The sequence below is a fragment of the Stegodyphus dumicola genome, chromosome 12 (genome assembly GCF_044657685.1).
Source record: "Stegodyphus dumicola isolate Sdum_Otavi_A_Nest chromosome 12, ASM4465768v1".
Taxonomy (NCBI): domain Eukaryota; kingdom Metazoa; phylum Arthropoda; class Arachnida; order Araneae; family Eresidae; genus Stegodyphus; species Stegodyphus dumicola.
In genome coordinates, this window is record NC_140779.1 from 102,701,055 (window position 1) to 102,715,453 (window position 14,399).

Sequence of the window (14,399 nt, forward strand, 5' to 3'; positions counted from 1 at the left end):
ACTGTGTTATAAAAAAACATTCTCAAAATCAGAACTTAAGCTTGCTAAGCATGCTACATATAAATCTTTGCATTCATAAATTATGCGTATTTTGTTTAATACTTATATGTATCATTCGTGGTTATTTAAATTTTATTTCCCTGTAGAAATCATATCCAGAATAAAGATATGATTTATAGCTTCTGATTTTTTCTATGATTAGTAGTGATTTGAAGTACTTTTTATTAGTGAATGCTTGAGGAGTTAAAAGAAAATTTCTAATTAAATGTGCATATAATTTACAAGGTATATTTTTAATTATTCAGTTTTATATGTATATGGATTTTAAATGTAATAAAATTGATTACAATTAATTATTAATTTAAAATTAATGAATGGTTAATTACAACATACGCTACGCGCACATTTTCAAAGTTGTAAAAATGTCGTTCGCGCGTTGACTACTGACAAGGTTTGCTGAAGGTTGGAGTCTATGTACATGTCGTGCAGGCAGCAACGAGTGCTTGCATCATGTCCCGGCATTCCTTGGAAACAACTGTACTCAGTAGCAGCTGTGTAGGTAATCTGTATGGTCTGTTCTGTGTCTTTAAAATGTTCAAGATTATCGAATCGCCTATCCCGTGCAAGGTATGATCAGTGATACGTTTTTTGTTGACAAGAAACTTGTCTACTGCAGACATTCACTGACAGATTTTTGAAGTTTACGGAGCAACTGGCATGAGTGAAGGGAAAGTGCGTAAGTGGGTCAGAGACTTCAAAGATGGCCATCACAATGTCCATGATGAGTCTCACTGCGGTCTCCCATCTGTGATTACAGACAATATGATGGTTTCAGTTGAAGCAAAAGTTGAGAACAGATGCTTCACCATAAGCACTCTTTCAAACGATTTCCTGAAGTGTCTATCCTAGGACGTGAAAACGGCCATGACCTCTTAGTTATCAGAGCAGGCAGCAAATTTCTATGAAGAGGGTATTCAAAATGTAGTTCTAAAGTATGATAAGTGTTTAAAAAAAGCCCCTCATATATATATATACGAGGGCTATTCAGAAAATAAGGAACATTTCTGTCTAACGTCGCTAGGCCTAACGTCTAACGTGTCTAACGTCACGTATATTTTGGTGTCTGCTTGCTCACCTCCAGCCATTAAAACAGGAACATTTCCATGCTACCCGTTTTTCCGATATTCAAATTTAAAATGTGCGTTGCAGTTGAAAATCCGGCCAGTTGTGAGGTGCGGTCTGTGATACGGTTTTTGTTGGCAAAAAATCTAAACCCTATGGAAATTTTTCAACAAGTGTGTGAAGTGTACGGAAATAACTTAATCAATGAAAGTTCAATCCAAAAATGGTTCATTCAGTTTAAAAATGGCCGAACTGACGTTCCCAAGGAAGAGAAGAGTGGACGCCCTAGCATAGTGACTGCCGAACTGATCGCTAGAGTTGATGAAAAGATTCATGAAAACTGCCGTTTCACAATAACGGAGCTTTCACTTTGTTTTCCACAAGTTTCACGGACTTTGTTGCTTGAAATTGTCACACAAAAGTTAGGCTACCGCAAATTTTGTGCAAGATGGGTGCCGAAATTGCTTACAGACCACCATAAAGGACAGCGAATGGGGGCAGCTTTGACATTTCTGGTGGCCTACGACAGACAGGGTGATTCATTACTGGATCAAATCGTAACTAGTGATGAGACGTGGGTGAGACAAGTGAATTGCGAGACAAAATTACAGTCCATGCAGTTGGGGCACACAAGTTCCCCCAAAAGACCAAGAAAATGTTTGCAAACCTTGCCACCGAAGAAGATTATGGCGACTGTGTGTTGGGATTGGCAAGGTGTGCTTCTAATTGATTTTATCGAACATGGTGCCACAATAAACTCTGAGTGGTACTGTCAAACTTTGTGCAACCTTAGGAGAGCAGTTCAAAACAAGCACCGAGGAAAGTTGACATCCAAAATTTTATTTTTGCATGACAATGCCTTGACCTCACACAGCAAACTGCACTCAAGAACTTAATTCATTCAAATGGGAGGTTTTCCATCATCCGCCTTATAATCCCATTGCACCTAGTGATTTTCACTTGTTTCCAAGAATGAAGAACTGGCTAGCAACACAGCGCTTTGACGACGAGAAGGAGCTGCAGGTGTGCATTGCTGAGTGGCTGAGATCGCAGGCGGCAGAATTTAATGATGAAGGAATGTTAAAGCTTGTTCACTGCTATGATATGTGCCTCAATTTGTATGGCGACTATATAGAAAAGTAGAATTTTAGTCGCTCTTTCTGATGTATATAGTATTTTTTTTTCCCTTGTACTTTCTTTTTAATTCTAAAACGTTCCTTACTTTCTGAATAGCCTATGTATATGCACTTAGGAATTTAGTTACATAGTAATATGCATAATGAAGACAAAGACACTTTTGAATGTGACCAAAATTAATTATTTCCTTTTTAGTCATGGTTAGCACACATTTTTAATTAATCCAACAAAAATGAAATAGGCACTATTGTGCTTTGTTTTTAAAAAACGTTTTACATTGAGTAAACTTGGTGTGTGTTAGCAAAGTGAAGCAAGTGTGTGTGTTAGCAAGAGTGAAGCAAGTGGAAAAGTGAATATGCATTCAGAAGAAATGTGGGAGATAAGTTAAAAACCTTCAGTTTTTAATTGAAATCTTTAATCTGATTGGTTAAATGGTATATGTAAGATAGTATGATATAGATTAATTTTGAAATGAGAAGTTTAGTGTGATGTATTATAAATAGTTACTATTTTTATAACAGAAAGGGGAAATACCCAAATTAGAATGAAGAATAAAGGTGCTGCTGCAAAATTTAAGTTAAGAGTTTGCTTTCATTTCTTTAAAGTTTATGCATATTTGTATGTAAGATATAAAATATGTAACTCAAAATTCTTAATTTTAATCTGGCAATAGTCCATTTTATTTCCCATTATAATTTGGCTATGTCCCCTTTCTGTTCTAAATTGTTTATAATAATTTTTCTGAACTGCATCTTCTGAAATTAATTTGTTCATGCTTGCCTATATAATCCTTCTGCATTGTAGATGGCTCTCATCCAGTCACAGAACTCAAAATTTAAACAAAGAAACCAAGTCTTAAAATGCTACTGTTATTATTGCATAGCCCTTTTTCCCCAGCATCAGTTTGCCGCTAGCCACAAAGAGTTTGCTTTCCACTTAGTCCTTTATCTATGAAGATGTAAGCTGTGCAAAATTGTGGTGTGCATCTCTCACCCATGAATGATGCTAGAATAAATCAAGAGCATCTTTTTGGAATCTGTTTATGCATATCAAGGCTTGCTCTATTATGAAAATAAGATTATATGTTCAAACCCACAGACATGTCTGAAACCTTTTCTTTTCCATTCTATCATCTTAAATAGACACACAGCTGTTTTTTTAATTGTCAAGTCATCTATTCAGTTTGATATAGTTATTTTTTATCTTACATATATATATATATATATACATATATATATTTATGTAAGATAAAAAATATGTGAATCAAAGCTAGAATTTAAACTAACAGTAAAACATTAATTTTCCTTCTCTGTTCTAAAAATCGCAATAACTTCTCTGGGTTGTGTCATTTCAAGATCATTCTATGGCCTGCGCAGCTCTGATGACGTAATAATTGGGAACTGAAACTACCATTGTAAACCAAAACTTTTCTCTTCGCGTGCTTCCATCTTTCATAACTACGCACTTCGGCTTCTGTCTGTGCTGTGCTTGGATGCAATTTTGCTACGCTGCTACCTATTGCTATAATATCAATAATGAAAATGTTCTTGAACAGGCACAATTAGGGTGCCAAGTGATCTGTGGCCATATAATATCAATTGGAAATAAAAAAGGAATTAAAATCACCTCGACTGCCAAGTTTTATTTATCATGTCAACACATTAGCTTACGATGCAATCAGAATACTTCCTCTTCAATATAGCATAACTACGCATCAACAGTGTTTCAGCTTTTCCTTTCCTTGCTTTTATTATGTCATATATATTCAGTCAAATACCGAAAATCCGCCAACTCCTGAAATTCGCGTTGCCTCTCAAAATATAAACATTCAGTTTATAGGTTCCGGAAACCGACCCTTTGAGTATGAAATATCGAAGAAAAAATTCTTACCGAATAATAATGTAATAATTACTGAATAATAATGAGTCATAACGGAAATACCAAATTATTGACGTCATGATAAAAGTTTTGGAGGAGTAGAACTCAATTTCCCAAACTGTGATTAACTATGTTATTGCCAGCACGAGAATACTTTATGATATGTGTGTATAAGTCAGGCAACATCACATTCCATATTAAATTAATAAGACCATTTGAGTTTTTTAATGCTTAACTCTCCTTGTAACGTATTAGTACCATTTTTGTTGTTTCATGCTGCAATTTTACATCATATACAGTTATCTTAAATTTTTATGTTTGTAATTATGTTATTGTGTAATATATCACTTCACACAGATTCATAAATTTGTATTCTACAGTTTCTGAGAAATACGTGATTTGATGCATGTAAAGATAATTTTGGACATAGGTGTATCATTCTTTCTCTCACTCATCCCAAGATGAGTAATAGTAATAGCGTTTTACTGCCAGTTTGTGTGTGGGTGTTCCTCTTTTCTTTTTAAATATGTACTTACCCTGAATCATTCATTAATATGTAATATAACACTTTTGAGAGTACTTTAGATTTAAAAAATATTTTTGGTGAAATTGTGAATAGTTATGCTGCTGTTTGATGTTTAGTCAGATATCAAAAATTAATATTTCAAATTTCTATGTCATTTTTATATATAAAATGATTTATACTTCTCTCCAGCTCAAATTGCTGTTGGTTCCTCATGTATTAAAATTCCATAGACATTATCTGTTTTATATTAAAATATTTATCTATGATTGTAAAGGAAAATGCTGTATATAAAAAGGTGAGGTTATATAAATATCTAAATCTTGTGTTTATGTTTTCTAATTTTTTAAAGATTTCATAGGTAATTAATTAGTATTTGTTATCTATGTTGATATCGTACAGCATGGGTATTTATATACGAAGATTTAAGTGATTTTCATTTTATTGCTTGGAGAGCTGCATGCAGAGTATCCATTTGAGACCACTGCCTTAGTATTTTTTATATCACAAAGAGTTACTTTATGTCAAGTGTATGAAGTAGTTTTAATCTCTGTTAAATAGTCATATATGTATGTTTACGTTAAAGTAAACTGTAACTTTTACCATAGTCAGTCATATATCTAGCATATTTTGTTTAGGCTGAAAAATTATGTTTTGATTTATTTCATGAACAGTGTGGAGGTATCTTTCTGGAACTGATCACTTGAGAAGTCCAAGAAACAATATTTTAAAAGATTATAAAACTGCATGCCCAAGTACCAGAATTTTAATGTTTTTTTTCATTGTTACATATCTGCATTCATTTAGCAGTTAATTTTTTTATCATTATGTATATCTATTAAGAGGCATCATCTGGCCTGTCCTACATTGTCCAAAAACGTTGACCATGAGAAGTTTAAAGAGCTTCCTTGTTAAGTCATTAGTTTCTTCACAGTGCATTCTAAAATCCCCCTCCCCCCAAAAAATTAAGCGTTATAATTAGTTGTTGTTGATATGGTAAATGAAATTTAATGGCTGAAATCCTTTACTTGAACTTGATAGTTGAAAATTTAATTAATGCAAGACTAAGTTACGATTAAGCTTAAAAAATAATTCAGTTATAGTTTTTATTTCAAGCACTTTTTTGGTGCATTAACTAGCATTTATAATATAAATTTAGAAATATTTTTATCCCCCTTTTTATGTATTAACTAGCATTTATAATATATATTCATAAATAATTTTATTGGTTTTAAAATCAGATTAAGGATTTTACTATGCTATAGCTTACATAAAGAGAATGTTTAAATTTCAGTTGTAAATGTAATGCATAATGTTTATGATTTTCAAATGAAATTAATTCTTATGGTAAATATAAAATGCCTGGAATCCATTTGTATGGATGAACCAAATTAAACAGTTTTAAATTTGCAATGCAATTATGAGGTTGGTGGGAAAGACAAGTTATTCCATCTATCAAATCTTAGTCAACCTACAGTAACAATTGCAGAAAAGGGGAGGAATTATCACTTTAAAAAGAAAATACTACTGTCTATTTTTATAATTGTGTAACATACTTTCATTATTGTATAGCTGTGTAACAAAATTTATCTTACCTGCAACAGAGAAGGGGAAAAAACAGTATTGATCTTTTTGTGCTACCTTTTATTTTGCACTCATCACATAGCAGTTTATAAAATAGTTTTAAATTTGGGGAATTGTGTCTGCTGATTAACCATGTTCATTGCTTTACACTATTTAGCAAAAAAAAAAAAAAAAAAAAAAAAAAAAAAAAAAAGGTGGGGGGGGAAAGAAAGAACTACAGTAATAATCATTTTACTGTAGTTCTTTCTGCTGTTTGTGGTAATAAATCCAGAAATGCTAAAGTTATATTTATACAGCAAATTAGCGAATAAATACTATCATTAAATAATTGCTATTTTCTTTTTATTCATGACCCACTGATGGCTGAGTGATAAGAGTGCTAATTACTAATAGTTTGACCTGTATTCAAATGTGACAAATGGGCTAGTTGCATCGAAGTTCTGGTTTCCCCCATCTGAAACATGAATGTGAACCAGTTCCCATTAAAAAGTCATTCACAAAGCCATCTCTTTCTTTGGACAGATGGCATTCATGTGTTTTGCCACAATTTAAAGAATCCAGTCATTTTAGTCATGAAATTTTTCAAGTATTTTCAAAATTAGTATCCTGCATTTAAAAATTTTATGCTGTTTCCAGACATATTTTATAAATATACATTTTTGAAATCACTAATATAATTAATATTTTTATATATTTAACTAAAGAGTTATTATAATATTTAGCTTCTGTTATGATATCCTGCCTTGATTCAAAACTTTTACATTTTCTTTCAGTATGTTATTTTTAGTAGGTTTAAATGTTGTTATTTATTTAATTTTCTATTGTTTTTCAATACATAGAAGAAAACTGGGCAGAATGTTTCAAGTAATGACTGGGTGCTAGATCCAAAGGAGTTAGCTTCAAAATTTACTGATAAAACAAAAATGATAATTGTAAACACACCCCATAATCCATTAGGAAAAGTAAGTTATGGTTAAATATTTAATTCTATATTTATGTGAAACTTACTACTATAATGCATTATACATCAAAATTTCCTAATACAATTGTGATGGTAATTATAAATAATGTAGTATATATTTCAATATGAAAGATTATAATTAAGTATTTAATTCTAAAATTTATATGAAATCTATCACATAATGTGTTAAGTTATATTTAAGTGGGGTTAATTTTTTTTTTTTTTTTTTTTTTTTTTTGCATGTACTTTTTACATTACAATATAAGTAAGATATCATTTATTAAATCTATATATAACGGGTGGGCAAACTTCATGTCAGCAAGAGCTGCATGTTGGAATTCAGAGAAGTTCAAGAGCCACAACTAGATAACACTACAAAAGAAACAAGTCCATATTTACATAATTTAAAAGTAGTGAAACAGGTTTCATATGAAAAGAAACTTCTGATTTTAAGTAAACATTCAATGACAATTTGCCTTACTTTCTTTTTGGCTTTGAGTAGTTTTAGTTTATCATATTTCACACATATATTTTATTTGCATTAGAGCTGCACTATGGCCACCACTGGTATTTCATATAGTATTTTACAATGTTTATCTGAAGTGACTTATTTATAAAAATTTATCTGTACGGTAAATAAATTAAATAAAATGTACATGCAGATAACTTTCATATAACAGTGTCATTAAATACCTAATAACTATGTTTTATGAATTTGTGACACATAAATAAAAAAAAATGTAAAAGCAAGTCTCAAAAATTAAATATATGGATTCACTACTTTCATTTTGTAACTAAGATATATGTAAATGGAAGCAATTATTGATAAAAATACTTCTTATTAATAAAACATAAAATAGTGTTTATTATCATTGTTAAATGTTTTTTTTTGGGAGGGGGAGAGGGAGAAATATCTTCATAATCCCAGTTTTCCTCAACATCTTTAGTTATGCGTTACTTTTTTTTTTTTTTTTTTTAATCCATTATTTTGTATTGTTTGCTTTTGTTTGAGAGATTTTTATGAATTGTGCATTAAGCATTTGCAAAATTCTGTCTTAAATGTATGCTTCTTCATGTAGAAAATATAATATTAGTTTAGTTAAGGCTAGACCATGGGGAGGGGTAAAATACTTAGTTTTCATATACCTGTATTATCATCCTTTGAACTAACAAACTAATTCACAAAAAAAGAAGTGTTTAACATTTTTTTTTTTTTTTTTTTTTTTTCAGTAGTAATATATATTTGAAATGGTGTAATCAACATAATTTGTGCACACACAGTCTAGATGCATTAAAAGAAATACTGATTAAGATAACATTTGCTTTAAAGAAATCATGTTCCATGTGGAACATGATTTCTTTAAAGCAAATAAGAATTTCCCTAATTCTGGAAGCCTGTAGGAATGATTTACCCAAATTCTTGAAAAGTTATGGCAGTTTGGAATGCTGTTGCTATGACAATATGGAGTGCAGTCATCATTCCAGAATCTCACTCCTATGTCTTCCTTCTAAGAGGATAAACAGAGGTCTGCTCTGTGCAGCAGATGATTTTTATACCCAAGTGAAGCACAAATAACTATATGACTTAGATGAACGAGTCACATGGTCAGGCACCTGGGTGAATGCCCCATCCTGTATAGAACTGCATTGGCAGAACATAATGTAGAATTATGGCTAACATGATGATGTGGAAGAGAGGGAAAAGGTAAAAGCCATTTCCGAAGTCATGAAATCATCCAGACAAAGATATACCTCCAGAGTAAAGTTTGGTAGAATGATTATAGCATTTTGTATGGTGAGTATGTGAAATATGATGAGAATTTAGGGAATGAAGTAGTAAGTAGAAGATTGTGAATGTTAGAGAGCATGACAGAAGTCCAACATCTTGTAAGGCATCCAGCAACAAAATTGACTTGAAAATAGAAAAGTATGGTGAAAAAGTATGACTTGAAAATAGAAAAGTATCATTTAACAATGATGACTCAAAATAGAAAAGTATGGTGTTGAGGACAAAAATTTATAGAGAATCTAAACAGTAGTCAGAGAGGCATGGCAATCCACCATGATGTACCATTGAAGAAATTAATGAGAGACTGGAAGGAGGGAATATATTAACAAACATAACAGGCATTGGTTGGAGATGAAGCTTAGACTTTTAAATAAGTTGGCCGAAAGAGAATAAATTAAGTATGTAATTAGAATAAAGATTAATGTGTAATAAAAATACTACCTAAGGTGCAGTAATGCTGCAACAGGCAGTTTTCTATTGAGAGCTTCTGTAACATTGTAGTCTATGAGTGGAATAGATTTATTGTTATTAAGACTAATCTTACTGGAATTTTTTTAGCTATTCTTGCTATGAATGCATAGATGACTTCAACATTTAGTTCATCTTGAATAGCAGAGTTTTTAATAAACTACCTGCTTTTGGTTATTTGTCTAAATGTGACAATATGAAGAGTCTGTAGTCTTTTAAACTGAGTGTCACTAATAATCCCCTGGGTGGGACAGGTGTAGGTGGTGATAGGCCATAACATGTTTTTATACAGGAGTAACTTATTATCAAGAGACAGAATGGAGTTTCAGAAAATTAAAGGGCAGAGTGAAATTTTTAGAAGCCAGGAACTTGTTGGTAATATATGTAATGTGGGGGATCTATGAACGTCTTTGGTCTAATATTTTACTTGCTTGGTCCATGGGATAATTGGTATTGTACATATTGATGATATGATATATTGATATTTCTTTTTTTGGTGAAGAGAACTGCTTCACACTTTCCTACATTAATTTTTATTTTCCATTTGATGAGGCAAGACTCAAGTGTATGTATATGTTCTTGTAGTGACTGTGTAACAACACAGAGCTGCATTTTGTGCTAGGATCACAGTATTGTCTGCATATATTGCTAGTATAGTGTTAAATGATTGTGAAATATGGATGCAAATAATTATATCTGCTTCTTCACATATTTTTTATTTTGTATTGATGATAATTTCTTTTAAGTAAGTTACATTTTTAGGCATTGATATATCTGCCATATCTACTTAGTAATTTATGGTCAAACCATCTTAGAGAGAAATTGTTTTATGATTATGTCATATTATTAGAGAATTTTTCATAATTCTCAAAATAGAAAAGTATGGTGTTCGAAATGTTATTTTATATGAGTTTGCATGTAGATTATTATTAAGATCTTTACCAAAAGTTAAATTTTTAATTATTTTTTGCTAATTATCTATTCAGATTTTTAAGTTAAGGCCAGGCTTATTTATTATTTGTTAACATTAAACAAAAGAGTTTAATCTGTAATAAATATTTAATGTAAAAGTGAAGCATGTACTGATAATTTAAAATGCTGGAAAATATGTATTGTGCAATTATTTTATTTAAGAAAATTTTATTTTAAAATGCTATGAGCTATATATAATATGAGGTTGAATTTGTAAAATAGATATTTTCAAGAGATGAACTAATGATGATAGCTGAATTATGCCAAAAACATGATGTCATTGCTCTCATGGATGAAGTTTACGAATGGATAGTGTATAAGGGAAATGAACATATAAGAATGGGTAACAATTGCTATTTTGTTATATAGTATATATGGCAATTTTTACTTTAATATAGCATTACAATGCACATCTGAGAGCAGATATGCTTAAAACTTTCATGGGTAATATAAAGCAATCAATTATTAATGCTATTGCAATCTTATTATTATTATTATTATTATTTCTTGTAAGAATGTAGTAACAGGCTGTTTTATTGGCATATTGCTTACTTTATTATTTATGTTACTTTACAAAGTAAGTAGTTTTTAGCAAATTTTGGTTGCATTTTCAGAAAGAAACTTGGATTCTTTTCAGATTTTAGCATTTTAAGATTGGCCATTAGAAGAGTAGTTGAGATTACTGAATATGGATTTTTACATCTAGTTTTTAATTTTTCATTGAAAACATTTTGGCTACAGAAGCTTTTTTTTTTTTTTTTTTTTTTCTCCACTTCATTGTGTTTTCAATTTAACCCCTTAACGCATTTGCCCGTGTCTCACACGGGCGAAAGTTTCCGGCAAATTAGCACATGCCCGTGTCTCACATGGGCGCCCTTGTATCTCGCGTTATTTTATTTCTAATGCTTGTCTGAGATCCGTTCCAGTAAAAATAAATAGGCTAGATTATAATTAAACTTATTTGACATAGATGGCACCACTATTCAGCATTTTTCTTGTGTAAACCACGTGGCACATTTTGATGATTAGCTATAAGTTTGCTAGGAATTCTTTGCTATAAAGTAGTCGTTTGGTGTGGAAAAGGTAATATATTCATTTTTATTACATAAATATAATAAAAGTAAGCAGTTAACTGCAAATTATATTACTAAGTGTTTTTGTAATTTAAAAAAAGTTATCTGATAATGAGCGACTCTGACGATGACAATTTTGAATATGCCAATTTATCAGACAGTTTCAGCGATGAGAGTGATGATTTCTTGAGTGATGGAAGTGAATCGGAAGATAATGACAACGAGATTTTGGATATAGCAAGGAATTGGTATCAAATTAGTATAAATCAACCAAACATTGCACCACCGAGATTTCGATTTGAAGCTAACCCTGGCATGATTATGCAAGAAAAAAAATAGGTGATTTTTTGACCGAAAATTAGAAATTAATGTGTGCCTTAAGGGGTTAAATATAAATCGATCTACTGTGAGAGGTCCATCATGAAAATATTTCTTAAGATATATAGCTACTGTATGGTTTTTTGTAACATATCGCCTATCTTTCTATTATTTACTTCATTAGTGATACCAATCTAAATGATATGTTAGTTAGTATATGTGCAGCTGGACCTGAAAACAAATCCTCAACAAAGTATGTGTACTTATATATGCATATATGTGGAATGAGACTCTTAAAATTTCTAAATTCAGTTGCCTTAAAATTTGTAAATTTGTAAATTCAGGTTAGTAATAGAGGCAGAAGATGACACAGCATTTAAATTGCATTTGCTGAGATATATAATTTAAATTGCATTTGCTGAGATATACCATTCTTGGTTATAACTAGAAAGCAGATTCCACTGATAGCTATCAGGCATTTTGCGTAAATGTCAATACAAATAAATGTATGTCAGAAATTAGCATTAGACAGATAGAACGATTCTTTATTTCAAATAAAGAATAATCCCAAAAACAATTTTTTTGCCATTAATGCAGAATAAATAAGATCACTGAATGCTGGTTTGAGCAAGGTTTCGATCCCAGGAAATGGGTTTACTACATGGGTTTTCCCATGTGTTATGTGAATATAAGGAAATTTCTTTAGAATGCTTACAAGAAGGCATCAGGTCCACCAGCAGTAAGTTGCTGAACACTGATAGTTCATCCCAGGTTCAAATCCCATTAAATGGACTTGTTACATGAGGTGTTCATGCTTTTTCTTATTGCAATGTGGATACAAACCAATTTCTTTTAAAAAGTCCTTCACAAAAGCATCTCTGCCCATAGGCAAATAACCCCCAAGTTCTTTTCCTTAATGAAATAACATCTAAGATGACAATTTTTCCCTCTTAGGCAATTAACTGACAAATCACACCGGCATGGGATATTATATATTCTCTAAAAATTGCTATACAAACAAGAATATTATATATTCTCTAAAAATTGCTATACAAGCATGTTGTGCATATACAAGCAAACTAGCCATAAATTATTATGTATTTGGCTATACCAGCAAACTAACCATAAATGCTGGGTATTTAAAATCTTATGGCCATTTTTTTCCAATATTAAAATTGTAATCTGATGGTATCAATAGTTCAGTAATAATTCAGTGGTAGATTTTTTTCGTAGTACTATATTTTCATTACAGTTAAATTAAGAGCTTTCAGCTCTATCTTATTTATGTGGAAAATTCTAACCCCAAACTTACATATAGGTACTTACAAACTTATACATATGTAAAAATGATGTAATGATATCATATTTGTCTTTATTAATAGCTACACTACCTGGCATGTGGGAACGAACCTTAACTGTTGGAAGTGCTGGGAAAACATTTAGTGTTACTGGTTGGAAGGTAAGTCAAAAATTAAATGCATTTTTATTGAAGATGTTTATTCGATTTTACAGTAACTGTGTTATCAAGTTTGTATGGGTTTATTTTAAGTTTCTAATAGCTATTTTTATTTTAGAACGAGACTTTCCTTTACTTCCTCGTTTCTCACCTATGATTCCCTACCAAAATAAGTTTTCAGAATTATGTTTTATGTAAAGGAGATAGAAACAAGTATTTAAGTTGGAGTCTTGAGTTATTTCACTAGATGAGCCTAGGAGAGTGTGTTCTGCCTTCTAGCCATGTCTAAGTCTTACGACTATTCGGCCATATTGTTACAGCTATATTGAGTTAAAGCCCAAGTGGAGGCTTTGTATAAGCCTAAAAAGGGGCTGTCTGTGTATCTATTTTGAGTTGGAATAAAGAGTAAATTTAATCCTTCTTTGGAAGAAAAGAGACTAGAACTCTGCTCTAAGTCGCTACACAGTTCTTCAATATTCTAGCCCTCAAGGACTTCCAGATTATCTAGGACATTACAAGTTTTAAAATGCTAATAACTTATTGGTAGAATTAGGAAATACAGAATGCAAATGTGGATACATATTTGATTAATTATTAAATAAGATATGTATGTGTAGTATATCATATTCTCTTACTGTATTTATTTATTATAAATAAAAGAAATAGTATAAAAATATGAAGCTGATATGATCAGTATGCTAAATACTACATTCTAAGATTAAGTTATATGTTAAAAAAGAAATATGATTGTAAATGTAATTTTGTATTAGTAAAAAGTAATATAGTAAATATAGATGTAAAATTATCGTTAGTAATTTTACAAATAGCTAACTAAGCTAATAACCCTCACTAATAGGAAGCAAGATACATTTGCTACTTATAGTGGTGTAGTGTGTAATTTGCTTGAATGTGATGGTAGTCTGTAATTAGCTCTCTGGCAGTGTAGGTTGTTGGCTTAATATATACAGAGAGAAAACAGTAAGTGAAAATATAACAAAGCTAATACATTTGCGTCTTATAGTGAGGTATTAATGTGTAATTTGCTTGATAGTGATGGTAGTCTGTAGTTAGCTCTCTGGCAGTGCAGGTTGTTGGCTTAATGAGCATTAAAAAGTCTT

General features: G+C 31.1%; 1 protein-coding gene across 4 annotated transcripts in view; it reads left to right on the forward strand.

Annotated features, from left to right (window-relative positions):
- Nucleotides 1-14,399, forward strand: part of Kyat (Kynurenine aminotransferase) — a 49,792-nt gene that overhangs the window by 15,870 nt on the left and 19,523 nt on the right. For all 4 annotated transcript variants that reach the window (XM_085806747.1, XM_085806745.1, XM_085806746.1 and 1 more), the window contains 3 exons: nucleotides 7,084-7,206; nucleotides 10,657-10,777; nucleotides 13,208-13,284. In XM_085806747.1, the coding sequence (XP_085662873.1) occupies nucleotides 7,084-7,206; nucleotides 10,657-10,777; nucleotides 13,208-13,284 (321 nt within the window). The remainder of the gene's footprint in view (nucleotides 1-7,083; nucleotides 7,207-10,656; nucleotides 10,778-13,207; nucleotides 13,285-14,399) is intronic.